Genomic DNA, 17,529 nt, shown 5'->3' on the forward strand with positions numbered 1-17,529 from the left:
GGGTGCTAAAAAAACACTGCCAGCAGTCAGCCTATTGTAACATACTCAAATCACAAGTTATTCCACTGACAAGAGGGCTTGATGGGGACCAACTGCAGCAAAAGGAAACAGATTGGCATTATATTTCAAGGATGCTGAATTTGTATGTGCGAGCAGATGAAAGGAATTCTCCTTCAAGACAGCTCAAACTACACACATACACAGACTTTATTTTAGTTTTATTACATTTGCAGACGGTGGGGTTTTAATCAATGAGTCAATCTGCCTGCATGTTCGCTGCCAAACAGCAATATTTTAAAGTGCTCCCATGAGGACATTTAAGACATGAGCTAAGACTTTCTGTGTCTAGAACATTTTTATATATAAAGGTCCCTAAAGTACTTATTAAATAAAGAAGCATTTTTCATGCAAACAGTAGTGATATTAAAGACTGAAATTCAATCACATACTGAAAGTGCACTAATCTAAAAGACAGCACAGGAGAGTAAGGACTTGGGTTAACAGACTGCTCCATTAGTGAGCACTGTAGAACACAGAGCAGGACAAAAGAGCATTGATCTCCCAAGGATCAGAGTCCTGTAGATTGCCTTGGGTTGGAACTCCTGGATATGATGCATGTCATTATCAGCAACCAAGATCTCTCTCCTACATTCCTCTTTAAGGTTCACATTGTTCAATAGATGGCTTCAAGTTAAGTTATGGCCCAGAAAATGATTATGCTAAAATGGCACCTTCTTACTCAACAGATCTATTCCCAATGTGCGTTCAGAGTCATGCCTGCTGACTTAATGACAGAACTAAGTTTATACTGCTTTTTATTTCTGTTAGCTCCACCGTGCCAATATAGCCACAAGAGAAGGTACCAAAATATATTTAAAAATATCCTTTAGAGAGATGGACAAAGTGGCTCCATTTTTGTTTTATTTTTGTGTGTGCGCGCAGAGATAATCCGTAGGGTAGCACTGCCAATTTTTAATTTTCCTCAAGGGTACATTTGTGTTGGAGACCCCAAGATTCTATTTTTATAGATTCTCACATTCAACATGTACATGAGGTCGCCGGGGGTGGCAGCAAGGCAGCTTGGGATGCGTTCTCTCTAAGGGTACGTCTACACTACGGGACTATTCCGAATTTGCATAAACCGGTTTTGTAAAACAGATTTTATAAAATCGAGTGAGCGCGGCCACACTAAACACATTAAATCGGTGGTGTGCGTCCATGGTCCGAGGTTAGCGTCGATTTCTGGAGCGTTGCACTGTGGGTAGCTATCCCATAGCTATCCCATAGTTCCCGCAGCCTCCCCCGCCCCTTGGCATTTCCGGGTTGAGATCCCAGTGCCTGATGGGGCAAAAATCATTGTCGCGGGTGGTTCTGGGTACAGCCTCACCCCTCCCTCCCTGAGCAGCAGACAACCGTTTCGCGCCTTTTTTGCTTGGTGAACTGTGCAGACGCCATAGCACAGCAAGCATGGACCCTGCTCAGCTCAATACCGCAATCGTGAATGTTTTAAACACCTCGCGCACTCTCGTGCAGTCTATGGTGAACCAGGACCTTCAATCCGAGGCGAGGAGGAGGCGGATACGGCAGCGCGGCGATGACAGTGATGAGGACGTAGACACAGAATTCTCTCAAACCGCGGGCCCCTGCGCTTTGGAGATCCTGATGGTAATGGGGCAGATTCTATCCATTGAACGCCGATTTTGGGCCCGGGAAACAAGCACTGACTGGTGGGACCGCATTGTGTTGCAGGTGTGGGACGATTCCCAGTGGCTGCGAAACTTTCGCATGCGTAAGGGCACTTTCATGGAACTTTGTGACTTGCTTGCCCCTGCCCTGAAACGCCATAATACCAAGATGAGAGCAGCCCTCACAGTTGAGAAGCGAGTGGCGATAGCCCTGTGGAAGCTTGCAATGCCAGACAGCTACCGGTCAGTCGGGAATCAATTTGGAGTTGGAAAATCTACTGTGGGGGCTGCTGTGATGCAAGTAGCCAAAGCAATCACTAAGCTGCTGCTACGAAAGGTTATGACTCTGGGAAACGTGCAGGCCATAGTGGATGGCTTTGCTGCACTGGGATTCCCTAACTGTGGGGGGGCGATAGATGGAACCCATATCCCTATCTTGGCACCGCAGCACCAGGGCACCCAGTACGTAAACCGGAAGGGGTACTTTTCAATGGTGCTGCAAGCACTGGTAGATCACAAGGGACATTTCACAAACATCCACGTGGGATGGCCAGGGAGGGTTCATGACGCTCGCGTCTTCAGAAGCACTATTCTGTTTAAACGGCTGCAGCAAGGGAATTACTTCCCAGACCAGAAAATAACAGTTGGGGATGTTGAAATGCCTGTCGTTATCCTGGGGGACCCAGCCTACCCCTTGATGCCATGGCTCATGAAGCCATACACAGGCAGCCTGGACAGTGGTCAGGATCTGTTCAATTACAGGCTGAGCAAGTGCAGAATGGTGGTGGAATGTGCATTTGGCCGTTTAAAGGCGCGCTGGCGGACATTACTGACTCGCTCAGACCTCAGCCAAACCAATGTCCCCTATGTTATTAGTGCTTGCTGTATTCGCCACAATCTCTGTGAGAGTAAGGGGGAGACCTTTATGGCGGGGTGGGAGGCTGAGGCAAATCACCTGGCCGCTGATTACGCGCAGCCAGACACCAGGGAGATTAGAAGAGCACACCAGGAAGCGGTGCGCATCAGAGAAGCTTTGAAAACGAGCTTCATCAATGGCCAGGGTACAGTGTGACTGCTGTGTTTGTTGATGAACACCCAACCCCCTTGATTGACTCAGTCCCTGTAAGCAACTCCCCCTCCCCCTTCGAGTACAGCTTACTTATGCAAATAAAGTCACTCTCATTTAAAAAGCCTGAATTCTTTATTGATTCATTATAAAAAGAGGGAGAGAAGTAAGGGTGTGGTTTGGGAGGAGGATAGGAGGGATGGAGAAGGCCATTAAAAAAAATTCACAGTAACGACATCCTTCTGGTTGGGCTGTCCACGGGGGTGGAGTGGGCGGGTGCACGGAGCCTCCCCCCACGCGTTCTTACACGTCTGGGTGAGGAGGATGTGGAACATGGTGAGGGTTGAGGGTGGTTATACAGGGGCTGCAGCGGCACTCTGTGATCCTGCTGCCGTTCCTGAAGCTCCACAAGACGCCGGAGCATGTCAGTTTGATCACGCAGCAGCCCCAGAGTTGCATCCCGCCACCGCTGATCTTCCTGCCGCCACCGCTGATTTTCCTGCCGGTCTTCCTGCCGCCACCTCTCATCTCGGTTGTCCCTCCTGTCCTCACGTTCACTGGCCTCTTTCCTGTAATTTGATACCACGTCCTTCCACTCATTCAGATGAGCTCTTTCATTGCGTGTAACTTCCATAATATCCGAGAACATCTCATCTCGCGTCTTCTTTTTCCTCCGCCTTATCTGTGCTAGCCTTTGGGATGGAGGAGGGATGGTTGAAAAATTTGCAGCTGCCTGAGGGAGATAAATATTTAGAAAGATACATTTTACAGAACAATGGTTATACTCTTTCACAGTGAACAGCACTATTCACCTAGCACATGTGATTTCCCTACAAGGTCGCATTTTTCATCTTAATAGTGAGTGCTTGCAGCTCTGGAGTTACAGATCTCACAGACACAGGTCCAGGCATCAGAATTCAGCTTGCATGCGGCCATGGTAAGCCACTGTCTTTCGGCTTCTGTAGTGATTTACCCCCTCCCCCCCAACGCATGGCTAATACCACGCTAGCTCCCTGCTAATCAACAACCTTCCCACCCCCCCACCCACTGCGTGGCTGGTAGCTTGGGGAAGATCGCCGGTGACCAAACACAGAAAAGATTATCGGCATTTCACTCCTCCCCTCCCCCCGCTTCGCTACGTGCAGGAAAGTTTTTTTTTTAAGCTGATGCAGTCCACGAACCCAGTAGAAAAATGGCCACCCCCCTTACTTAAATTCCTGATTTTTAACCAGGTTATCCTGAACGATATCACTTTGCTGAGGATAACAGAACAAGATAAAGAGCGGATGCTTCTTGAATGCCAGCAGTCACCGGGACCATACGCTGCTATGCTTTGCCACGCAATGATACCTGATTACTTGCTACATGCATGGCGTGGTAAAGTGTCCTACCATGGTGGGCGGAACAAGGCTGCCTTGCCCAGAAACCTTCTGCAAAGGCTTCTGGAGTACCTACAGGAGCGCTTCATCGAGATGTCCCTGGAGGATTTCCTCTCAATCCCCGGACATGTTAACAAACTTTTCTAAGTAACTATACTGTCTGCGAATGCATCCCAAGTCCTCAGGGCAAATCAATCATTAAAAAAGGCTTGCTTAAAAAACAATGTTTGCTATTTGCAAAGGTACACTCACCAGAGCTCCCTTCCATGGCGTCATTGTCTGGGATAGTGGCTTGTGAGGGCTGGGAGGACGGTAATTCCGTCAGGGTGATAAAAAGCTCCTGGCTGCTGGGGCTCACGGAGTGCTGTGTGCTCTCTGCTAGGTCTTCCTCCTATTCTTCATCTTCATCTTCCCCGTCTGCATAATCCTCAGCCATGGCAGAGATTACAACCCCCACCTCGGAATCCACGATCAGGGGTGGGGTACTTGTGGCGCAGCCCCCTAAAATTGCATGCAGCTCAGCATAGAAGCGGCATGTTTTTCGACCTGCCCCGGACCTTCCGTTTGCTTCTTTGGTTTTCTGGTAGGCTTGTCTGAGCTCCTTAACTTTCACTCTGCACTGCACTGAGTCCCTGCTGTGGCCTTTATCCGTCATAGCCTTAGAAATTCTTTCAAATACTTTTTCATTTCGTCTTTTGGAACGCAGTTCTGTTAGCACTGAATCCTCTCCCCAGATAGCGATCAGATCCAGTACCTCCCGTGCAGTCCATGCTGGGGCTCTTTTACGATTCTCAGGAGACTGCATTGTTAACTGTGCTGATGAGCTGTGCGTGGTGACCTGTGCTCTCCACGCTGGTGAAGCAGGAAATGAATTTCAAAACTTCGCGGGGCTTTTCCTGTCTACCTGGCCAGTGCATCCGAGCTCAGAATGCTATCCAGAGCGGTCACTGGTGCACTGTGGGATACCGCCCGGAGGCCAATACCGTCGATCAGCGGCCACACTAACCCTAATCCGATATGGTAATACCGATACTAGCGTTACTCCTCTCGTTAGGGAGGAGTACAGAAACCGGTTTAAAGAGCCATTAAAATCGATATAAGGTGCCTCCTAGTGTGGACGGTTGTGGCGTTAAATCGGTTTTACGCTCCTAAAACCGATTTAAACGCCTAGTGTAGACCAGGCTTAACAGGTGGAGACCCAGATTTAACTTTCCACTTCAGCTGACCCAGCTGTGGTAGCTCACTGGCTGAGGGCAGAGTTTGGGCAGCGGAATCTTTTAATATTGGTGATGATATGAAAGACAAAGAACACAGCTAGACTACTTATTCCACGTCCAGAGCCAGGGGCAACAAATGATTCTAAAACCTTGGATATGGATAGAGATTAATACATATTCACTAAGCCCTGGGAAACAGAAACTAGAGCATCTTGACATTCTTGTGCCTAAATACTGTTTTGGAATAAGAAAGAGGCAAATCTACAGGCATAGCAAAGGATGATGATGGGCTTCACCTTAGCTGCACACCAACTAGACACTTGGCAATAAAAGAAAAAAAATAAATACTCCCCATAAAACCATGAGCTGAAGAAATCCATCAAGTGCTGAGATGCACTTGGGTCTACAAAGCTGTAAGTGGCTGTGGGTTAGGAGAAAGAAACTAGCCAGGAATTTCCAGCAATAAGGATGGGGCAATACAGCCAGCAGACAAGCAAAAGCAGAATTTCAAACAAATGAAATTAATTAATATTAGTGATGACAGTAATTTTATCAGTATAAAAAACAAGTAACTTTATATTAGAATATTTAAGCTAAGTGTGGGTTAACAGGAATGCTTGTGAAAAGAAGCCACCTAATTTAGTGTCAAAGGGTAGAACAATAAACATCAATGAGATAAAGGGGTTCCTGGCTACTAACTACACCAGGAAGACAGGTTAATGTGGAGAGGAAAGAGATAATTTTGCAAACCATTTCCTAGGAGAAAGATCCTCCCAACCACACACAAACCCCCACACAGCCTGGCTCTCAAAAGATTTCAGTCTGCAGAACACAAGGAAGAGTGCCAACTGGTGACGTAGAGATCGTCGTTTGAAAACCACGGCCATAAAACAATTGCTTTTTACAGCACATCAGAAATTATAAGAGATAGCATTACTTATATTTACCTATTATGTAAGACCAAAGTTCACCTCAGAGTCAAGTGAAGAAGATGCATTAGTTAAACATTGACCACAGAACAATTAGGTTTGATATCATGAGAGAGAACACCTTCCCTAGCAATAACAAAGGAAGAGAATTTTAGGGGGCAGATTTAAAAAAAAGTGATGAAGAAAAGAGGTTAAAAGCTAGCTAGTCTTTAAATCCCTGGAACTGAAAAGTTACATATTCAAAGGACTTAAAATTTACTAGGAAAGAATGGCTCTCTTTAAAACCAAATATGAGACTCCCAGAAATCCCTTCAACATAACCATACTATTGTATCAGAGGGGTAGCCGTGTTAGTCTGGTTCTGTAGAAGCAGCAAAGAATCCTGTGGCACCTTATAGACTAACAGACGTTTTGCAGCATGAGCTTTCGTGGGTGTCCACTGCTTGCATCCGAAGAAGTGGGTATTCACCCACGAAAGCTCATGCTGCAAAACGTCTGTAAGTCTATAAGGTGCCACAGGATTCTTTGCTGCTTCTACATACTATTGTAGAACATTCTCCTAATGACAGGATCTACATCTGATTGATAGTGCTTCAGGTTACTGTTAAATGAGACTTACATGTGTGTTTTTTCCCCTCACCACTATATATTACAAAAGCAAATGCATGTCAGATATGAAATACATACATGGAAAAAAAAGTTTTACTAAACAGGATTAACAGCCTGTCGGCTCATTTCTTATAACAATGAATTAGAGGCACAAATAGTGTATAGACCTCTGTACAAAAATATATAAATGAAAAGGAGTAAAGTAAAATACACATGTTAAACAGAGTAGCACTTCATGTTATTAGTTGAGGGGACAACTTTTTAAAAGGTGGAAATCCTGCCACAATCATCCTAAGGAGTCTGGAAAATACACTGTGCCAGGTAGGGCTCAATTCTGAAATAAAATTGAAGAGGACAAACACAAAGTATCAATTACCTAAAATAGAAAGAAAAAACAATCAGCATGAAGTAAGTGCGAGAGAGATGAAGAACTGGCAAAGTGAAATACAATTTTTATATTGGTATTTACTGTAGACAATGAAGAAATTCCTATTTCAAGGGCACTTTCCAATAGGGAAGATAAAATCGGTAATTTTAATAGACAATGATTTTTTTCCCTAAGGAGGAAGCCTCAAATCAAGCAATTTGAAAAACATAAGTGAATTCTACTCTGAAAAAGTGAACACACACAAGAAAATAGGTGAGCTGAATAAGAAGGGGTCATTTTTACATAATCAGAGTTGTATGTCCTTCCCTAAAGTGAGTGGCAGGGAATAAAGATCTATTACTGTCAGCCCTGCAGAACCACTGGGAGAGCAAACTGGATTATCTTCTGGTTCACGTATAATCAACAGAATTATTGTTCCATTTCAGAGCCATCTGTGCAACACCACTGTCTTCAAACTATTCATAAATTCATAGAGTTTAAGGCCAGAAGGCAACATCGGATCATCTAGTCAGACCTCCTATGTCACAGGCCATTTCATCCAGTTACCCCTGTATTAGACCCAATAACTTGTGCTCTCACTGTGCAACCTGTGCAACCCCACCAAAAACAACAGGGCTACTTAGATGTAACTGAACACAGCATTTGGCCAACAGATTCTCTATTACTGGCGATGACAAAGCACAGGCCAGAAAAGAAACAGGCTGACTTTCAGAGCAAGTTTGTAGGACTGGCAAATAGAACATTCATCTTTTTTGAAAACCAGATACGGAAAGCACTGAGATACACCGATTGTAAAACAAAGTCACTTCCAAATTGTATTCCAGTGCAACTATCAGCTGCCCAGGAAGACCACACATCACACATCTGAGTATTCAGAATGAAATGAACTGAGGAATATTCTTTATAAAAGTTATTGTTCCTGAAGAACTGAAAGCTGCCCACATGATGCCCCTAAAAAATATAAAGAAAAGAAAAGAAAACACCAACAGAAATGCTGGGAATTAGACCAGTGAGCCTTACCTTGGTAAACAGAAAATGGACTGAGAGTTTGATTAAGGGTAGATTAGTACAACACTTGGATAAGTATAATCTGATAAAGTCAAACCACCACGGTTACTGTAAGAAAAAATTGTGCCTCTCCAAACTGTTATTTGGAAAAAAAAATCGATTGAACAGGTGGGGTACTTCATGGGGATTTTCAAACACTTCTGGTAAGTGTTCCTCATAAGTGACTGTTCAGGGAAACAAACGAGGTAAAGGGGTAAAGTATATTGCCTTGCATTAATAATTGGTTAAGAATTGTTCCAAAGAACAGAAAAGTTAACAGTGAGTATACTCCTGGGGTTGATTCTGGAACCTGAGTTATTTAAGAATATGGAGGAGGAAGAGGAAACTGTCATTTCAATTTAATAAGTATTAGAGCTTTAAACATTCTGGGGGTATTTTGCAGAGTAACGGTTCAATTAATTAACCTTATGTACACGTATGGTAATGCACATTGGCAAAATAAAAGTCTACACTTCTTACAAACACTGACGGGCTTTGAGCTTGATGGACTCCCCAAGGAAAAACTTCAGTCATCATCATAGCTCAGTCAGGATGTCTGCCAGGATGTTATGATGCTTATCTGTACAGTGTACCCATGTTACTTGGGTACACAGTACAGATGATAATCACCATAACATTAGATTCTAACAATGTTATGGCCTCAGCTGAAGCAGTGCCTGTTGCTTGTCACCTAACCCTCAGGAAAGTGTGGCTGAGACTGAAAAGGAACAAAGTGTGTCAACAATAATATCTGCTTAGAAGTATTTAGAAATGACATGACAAGCTATTGCAACATGTGGGTGATTTACCCTTGAAAAGAGAAGTATTAATCAGAGCAGACTAATTTAACTCTAGTTTCTATTCTTCAATCCTTCTTATCCTGTCTCACAATACAAAAACAAGGGAACACTCAAAATTAGAGGGCAGCAAATTTAGCACAAAGCAGAAGGAATACAACTTTGCACTAGGCATAGTTAACCTGTGAAATCACCGCCATAGGTAGTTATCAGTTAAAATACTGAAGCTTGATTATTATGTGACCCTTTCACAATAGTTTTAACTATGCATGTTAAGACAGTAAGTAGAAATCAAATCTCTTCCTTCATATCAGTTGATTGATTGTAGGGACAATTACGTTATGAAGACTTTCATGTTCGTCTGAGGAAACAGTTACTGCTTATTATTGGATGCAAAATGTCAAATTAGGTAATATGCTCTAGTATGAAAAATCCTATTTTAAAATTAGAGGCTCTCTATCTTGTGGATCCATAAAGTTCTAGATATACACAAAACCCTTTAAAAAAATGGTTCTTAGGAACCCTCCCTCGCCCTCTTCCTACCCAATAGGGAAAAAAAACAAACAAAAAAACAGTACCTTAAGATGTTTGGATGAGAGAGTCTGTTCATGAGCTGGATCTCTTTCAGCATATTTGCTCGGTTACTGCTCAGTATGTTCATCTTCAAAGCCATCACCTGGTCTGAAGTTTTGTGTCTCACCTGCAGAATAAAAGCAAAATGAGCGGATGACATTTTAATGGCAGGAAATGTAAGGTCAATGAGCCATTAACAGAGTAGCACATGACAAGCAACAGGACATATGCCCTTCGTGTCTGAAACAAGTTAACAACAACTATGCCATCTCTAGCCTTTAACATGGCTTTCCATTACCAGAGTGCTTGAGTACCTCCCAAGTATTTAAAAACCACCATTTCTCCCTCTTCTGTCACTACTTGTAGGAGAAAAAGCTTGGTAAATTTGCTCATACTTGTATGAGCAAGCGTAAAGAAACTGAAGAAAAAGTACACTGAAGAAATGGGGTTTTTTTATTTAGTTCCAAATGTAGTTATTTCCATGGTCATTCAGTCTCTTGAGGGAGGGAGTTCCACACTCAAAATCCCCTGAAAGCTGTCTCCAATGCACAATAGCCCCGCTCCTCCTCCTTCTCCACCAGGGATGACAGCTTCACTGTTCCTGTGGAAGGCTGCTGTCATGAGAAATCATGGTGGCTGATACAGAGGTGATCTGGAAGGTAGCTAGAGCCAACCCTACAGAGGTCTTTGGGTATCAGGACAGACAGAGAGGAACTCTTCATCTATATCGCAAAGCAGTTCCATTTTGTTACATGAGTTCTCTCCACACATACACCCCGCACGAGATTTTGGCTCCATTCCCACTTCTAATTACTAGAATTTTTGAAAAAGGTTAAGCTTTTACTTTTTTTGCGCAAGAAAACACACCAAAAAACCCTTAGCCAAACTTAGAAATGGGAGTAGAAAAGCATGATCAGCCATGTATTCCCGCCTGACCCCCCAAAAAGGCTATTACCAAGCAATAAACAAATTCTCCTTTACATTATAAAATTCCACAGCCATTCCTCTTACGCTGCTAATGGCACATTGTCAAGGTAAAAATCTTGACTTGTAACAAGTGTTTACCTATGTCACTACTCAACAGATATTAAGAGAAAATGTTAACAATCCAATTCATTTGTCATCATTTACGCTTTCTACTTTTCACCTCTTCCTCAGGTTGGGCAACAAAAATCAGTTTCACTTTCAGCTACTTAATGTTGCAGCAAATGTTTAGTTTTCAACAACTGCAGGGGAATGTTTGCCTATTGTTTGCATTGGAATTAAAATCAATTGTCTACGTATTTCTGTTGGTCTTAGGCTTTATTATAACTGGGTTTTATAAAATTAATTTTGAGGCAAATTTAAGCTGACATAGCCCCTTCAGATACATTCTGCTCAATTCCACTACCTCTTTTGGAGGACCGTTCAGTTTATCCACCACTTATATAAAATAAGATTTTAGGAAGTTATATTATTATATGTATTAATTCACTTTCCACAATTTAAACCTGAAGTTCTGCTGTGCCTAATAACCAAACAGGTCAGGGATGGTGTCCCTAGCCTGTGTTTGCCAGAAGCTGGGAGTGAGCGACAGGGGATGGATCACTTGCTGATTCCCTGTTCTGTTCATTCCCTCTGGGGCACCTGGCACTGGCCACTGTTGGAAGACAGGATACTGGGCTAGATGGACCCTTGGTCTGACACAGTATGGCCATTCTTATGTTCACCAATTTTAGGTTTTATAATAAACCTTAGCTAGTTTAAATACTTTTATAAGGTCATCTACTCTCAAGACCAATAACCCCAGTTTTGTTACTTTCCTTACAGTTGGTCCCTCCGTGCCCTTAATTTTAATGCCCTAAAGAGTACTCTCTCTTGTTTAGCTATAATTTTTCTTTGAGTAATGTGAACAAAACTGGACACTGTACTCAAAAAGTAGTTTTTATAAATAGTTAGCACAAAACCCTGAGTCTTCAATAATACCGTCCACTCATCATAATACATCCTATTTAGTCTTCTTTACTGTCACTACACACTTGAAAAGAAACTCTTTCCTCTACAGCATTAACTAGTTCAGTACCATTTAAACTACAACCTGGTTTGGACAGGATTTCTATCCAAGTGCATAACTTTAGACTTAGGCACATTAAATTTCATAATCCATCCACCTCAAAGTCTGATCACCACATCTATCGAATATACCCTGTAAAACAGCTACATCCCTCTGAGTCTTTGTCTTCCCTTTTGGAATCCTCTAAATTAGTGATTTCATTTATTGAAGCTTGAAGAGGGGGGTGTTTTGGTGTGAGTTTTTTCTTGTTTTTTTAAAAGGAGAATGCTAGTTAAAATACAGAGCCCTGCAGAATCCTTTCCTACAACCTTGCACAAAAGAATATACACTTGTATTGTCAACTCTCTGCTTTCTAGCCACTAAATAATTCCTTACCTCTTTAAATATGGGTTAGGCAATTGCTTACTAAGTTTATAAAATAATCCATTATGTGGAACTGTAAAAGTTTTCTGGGAAAAAAAACGAACATTAAATCTATTGCTTCCACTCTACCTAAGCCAGTGGTGGGCAACCTGAGGCCCACGGGTCGCACGCTACCCATCAGGGTAATCTGCTGGTGGGCCGCGAAACAGTTTGTTTACAATGACCATCCGCAGCTTCCAGTGGCCGTGGTTCGCCCACCACTGCTCTAGTACCACAACAGACTTGTTATTAGGAACTAAACCAAAAGCCAAGTCCAACAACTTGAAGGTTACTTCATATAGCTGGTTCTGCAAAGCAATCAGTTTACAATTACTGTGATATATTCTACACCTAAGGTCAAATAAGTTTTACCCAATATTTCTTTGGGAAACCAAATTAAATTTTACAACTAATGAAAAAGCAATACAATTTCTATTACTTTGTAAATCCATTCATTATATGCTTTAAAAAACCCTTCATTTTTCTGTCAGTGTTATGTTTGTCTCCACAGTGCACTGTAAATTTAGAACCACAGCCCACAATACAGTAGGTATGGGTTTGGGGTTGTTTTTTTTTTATTTTTTTACAATCCATTTATTGATACAGAACTGTGCATATTTCCCCTTCATTAGCTTGTTCTTGGTCAAATGAAGAAAACCAAAAAGGGACTACAGTCTTATTTTGAGAGAAAGCACACAGTTCAATCAGAGGCAGGGGCGGCTCTAGCCATTTCGCCGCCCCAAGCACGCCGCAGGGGGCGCTCTGTCGGTCGCCGGTCCTGCGGCTCCGGTGGACCTCCCACAGGTGTGCCTGCGGATGCTCCACCGAAGCTGCAGGACCAGCGGACCCTCCACAGGCACGCCTGTGGGAGGTCCACTGGAGCCACCTGCCACCCTCCCGGCGACCGGCAGAGCGCCCCCCGCGGCTTGCCGCCCCAAGCACACGCTTGGCGTGCTGGGGCCTGGAGCCGCCCCTGATCAGAGGGCTATTGTTCCAGACTTTGGCATTAGATATAAGCAGGCACCGCTGGGGGGTGGGGGGGGGGGGTGTTATTCGGCTGCATTAGGTATAAAATTTTCTACATAAAACTGCCCTGAAAGGCCTATGAGCAAACTCAAATTCAGAGACTTAGTAGTGGCAATTGGGAGGGGTGTGGGAATAGAAAAGAAACCCAGGGAGTTAGTTTAATTTTTCATTATGCTATAAAAGTCATGACAAAGCCAGGATAAGGAAAGCAACGAAGTGTGTTGAGACAGCATAGGGCTGAGAGTCAATTTCCAAATTCTAACATCAGCTCTGTCGCTAACTCATCAAGTAGCTCTGGGCAAGTCACTTCACCTCTATACTTCAGAGTCTCCCCATCTATAAAACGAGGATGATTAAATTTACCTACCTGCCTGGGGTGTTGAGAACTTTAAATCTGTGGAGCACTCTGAAGATGCCCATGTACTCCTCTCTATAAGGCACTCTATGAGGTGCAACAGGACTCTGTCGCTTTTTACAGATCCAGACTAACACAGCTACTCCTCTGATACTTGACACCATGTACTAGTCAGTATCATCTCACCACCCAAGTTAAAGCATCTGCTAAATATTCCCTTGATTGCGCTAGTTCTATGATGTATAACCAAAATGTTTATAATATTATTACAGTATTTACATAAGCAACAGAAATTTTCTAAGATTAAGAAAAGTTAAAACAGCTCAATTTGTGCACCAATACTTTGATAAGAGAACACACAAGTTATCCCTTCTCTCATAGGTCGCAGCACAAGATTTGGCCTCAAATGCACACCATCATCTCTCTCTATTTCATTAAAAACTTGTTAGTCATGAGGTATCCCAAAAATAGTTTATTTGTTGATCTTTTCAGAATCTGTATGGTGAATTTAAAGAGGAAACATTTCTATCAAAAAAAGTTTTGCTTTGAAAGCATTTTCCCTGCATTCCTTTTTAATCATTGAAAACATGTGCATGTTTTTGAAGAAGCTTCTCCTTCCTCTTTGAGCTAGCAGTGAAGTCATGATCCTGTGTTTAAGATACCAGTCTGTTGCTACAGAAATGACTTGTATCACAAATACAGATTTAGGATTTCACCAGAGCCTCAGATAAGAGAATATTGGGTACGAGGGAATGGCAATTTCATTATAAAAATCATGTAACTGATAGCAGAATTAATGTATCTAAATTTGCATCTTCCTGAAGGCCTTTCTATAGTGCCACAATGACATTTTAATTTGAAAAAGTTACAAATAAATAATTTCCTAATACAATGTTATGTTAAGTATTTTTATGATACAGCCTCCAAGAAGCAAGTTTTCTTGGTGGAGCACCACAATTTAGCCACACAACTCCCAATGTTATAAACATCTGGAGTTACAGTACATCCCATGCAACATCTTGGGACAGTATCTTCCAGTGCACCATACTGCACACTGGGAATGGAGGGGAAAAAGTGTATTATTACCACCACACTGACACGGTCAGTCTATATGAGCTCTGATCAATGTCCCTGTAACATTCATCTTTCTGACACACATGCGTGCCCACCGAAATGATCAAACATACCAAGAACAGTTTCTGTCAGAACCATCTGTCCTTTCACCAACCTTTACCATATCTTCAAACATCCACCCACCCCCAAGAGTCCAACAAATAGGAGGCCTAATCAAGCAATTCAGAAAAGAGAGAAAGAACTACTCATCTGCTGATGACAGAAAGCTGGACCTGACAGAAGATGGCTAGAGTTTTAAATAGAAGCAATCTGGAATTCCCTCCTCACCTTCCAACCTCTTCACATCCACTATCAAGGTCAAAGTATATCCTAAGCATTTGGGATGGAAAATGAGAGCGTTTCAATTTACTACAGTACATCCATAGTAGTTTCTTTGAACTTTTCCTTTCTATACTTGATATATTTGTCAATGGCACAAACATGCTCCATCACTATAGCACACAGATAGGCACTAGCCACAAACCATTAAAATCCATCATCTGAGAGGCATCCTATTTCCCTGTTGTATTGTCACTACAAGAAAAACTACAAATTCCCACATAAAAGGTCCATCATAGCGATCCTCCCGTGCTATGTACTCTCTTCCATAAGGTCACTCACATTAATATTGGAAGTATGCCAGCGTGGTCCTCTTATATGAGCAACAGGAACCGTGCACCTTTCCCTTAGTACCCTGTTGTGAAAGGGCTTACACAAACATGGATGTTTTGCCAGCTGGCAAAAAATCAGAAAATCCCAGTGCAGCCAGCTCACCATATCTCCATCCAGAACAGAAAGCTCACAGATCATTTTAATTGTGGTTGAAAAGTTGTGACGTCTAAGACAAGAGAGACATATTTTCGTGCCAGTGTAGTCTTGCCATCTGCTTTTCTACTGGAAAACCACACAATGATAATGACTCACATTGACATAGCCCTTTCATCCAGAAGGAAAACAAAGGCCTGACACACTTCACAAATGACCAACAAAAAAATAATCACTGCAATCAACAAGAAGTGCAGTCACTAGCTAGCTTATTCTGTCCTGCCTGTTAGCCTAAGGGGCACATCTTCCCTGACAACAAAGCACTACAACGGCAATGCTTTAACGTGCCTTGTGTAGTTGCAGCATAGCTCTAAAAAAAACCCACCTCCATGAGGGGAATAGCTCCCAGCACTGGTGCACTGTCTACACACTGGCACTTTACAGCGCTGAAATTTGCAGCGCTCAGGGGTGTGTTTTTTCCACAAGTTGCAGTGTTGTAAAGTGCCAGTGTAGACAAGCCCGTAGTATCTGAACACCTTTATCATCTTGTAAGTAAGTACCCTTGGCAATACACCAACAATTTAGCATAGGAAGTTTTAAAAGGTCAAAACAAGCAATTAGAGAAGTTTCCATGTGGCTAATAATGTAAAAACAATTTCTCACTGAACTTAAAAAAAAAAAAAAAAAAAAGACTGAAATGGCTGTTCTGCTCCCTTCTTGATGCTGAGGAAGGTCTTTTCAGCCAGGAAGAAGCTGACTGACTAAACAGGGGAAAGAAATTCAAAAAATAATGTTTTTTGCTAATTTCTTTCAGTCACAGTAATGTTAAGTCTTACTTGTAACAGCGGCACGTACAAGTTTTCTAGACAGAAATGTGATGTTCAAGTTGATATTTTAAAGTTTTTTCAAGACTACCACAAATCAGAGAATTTACTAGACCAGATAAAGTTGTTGGATTCTCTCTAGTTTCTGCTGTGTAGTGGCTGCTTAAGAGAAACATTAGAGCGATGTCCAAACTGTCCCTAGCCTCTGTTTGCCAGAAGCTGGGAATGGGCGACGGGATGGGTCACTTGATGATTAACTGTTCTGTTCGTTCCCTCTGGGGCACCTGGCATTGGCCGCTGTCAGAAGGCAGGATACTGGGCTATATAGGCCTGCTGAAACCTGATGTCAGTGGGACCCTGGCCCTGGGATGCTCTTAGGGTCACACACACACCATTACACTTGGCCTACACTTTCTCCTACGCCTTAGCAGCTCAATTCTGGAGCACTGCTCCTTCCTACCTCTCAGAGGTATATACATATGTACATAGTGCAAGAAAACATCCCTCCCAAACAAAATAGGCACCTAGAGTGCCCATCACTGAGTGGCACTGAAGTGTCATGTCAGAGGCAGGTCCTTAATCCCAGAGATTTTGCTTCTGCCATTTTGATAGAGCCTCAGTATCAGGGGAGAGAGGGACTGGGGTTCCTAGCCTAAAAAACAGAACCTGACTAAAATAAGAAATTTGGTGGGTGGGTGTCTTGAGCAACAAGACCAGTCAACCAGCACAGCATGCAAAGCAGCAGGAGGACACAGCAAGGATTCTGTCTCACTGCCATGGGCAGCAAGAAGGAGCTGAGGGAAGAAGGTCAGACTCACTCAGCACCACATGCTCTTGGGCGAGGAGGTGCAAGGACATCTAGGCCATAGGCACAGCCCTAATGAACACTGCTGGCCAAAAGAATCCAATCTCACATGCATGAGCCTCATATGTGGAATCCATGTAGACAACAACTTGAAGAACCACCCATGTTCCTATTCATTTGCAATCTATAAGCAACAGGACTGTAAGGATCCTACTGGAATTCTTCAGCTGCTGAAGCGGTTGACTCATGAATGTCACTGTAAACGAGAAAAATGCCTTGAATGGGAGGTCTCCACTGAACATCCAGATGCTACAGAAAATAGTTCTGGCAGTTTACAGTAGCAGATGGAATTCTTCCCTCAACCTCGATAATGAATCATTGTCCCAGGATGATGTTAAGGGAATCACAATTTTATTCAATGAGATGTAAAACTGAAGTTATCACTACCTGCAGTCATTAAAGAGCCCATATACATATTTTATATTTAGTATTTGTT

At 42.7% G+C, this 17,529-nt stretch overlaps 1 protein-coding gene across 2 annotated transcripts in view; it reads right to left on the bottom strand.

Moving 5' to 3' along the window:
* TESK2 (testis associated actin remodelling kinase 2) overlaps positions 1–17,529 on the bottom strand; it is a 116,296-nt gene that overhangs the window by 72,719 nt on the left and 26,048 nt on the right. For both annotated transcript variants that reach the window (XM_045027547.1, XM_045027548.1), the window contains one exon: positions 9,696–9,817. In XM_045027547.1, coding sequence (XP_044883482.1) covers positions 9,696–9,817 — 122 coding nt within the window. The remainder of the gene's footprint in view (positions 1–9,695; positions 9,818–17,529) is intronic.

Source organism: Mauremys mutica, chromosome 8 (assembly GCF_020497125.1).
Source record: "Mauremys mutica isolate MM-2020 ecotype Southern chromosome 8, ASM2049712v1, whole genome shotgun sequence".
Classification (NCBI taxonomy): Eukaryota; Metazoa; Chordata; order Testudines; family Geoemydidae; genus Mauremys; species Mauremys mutica.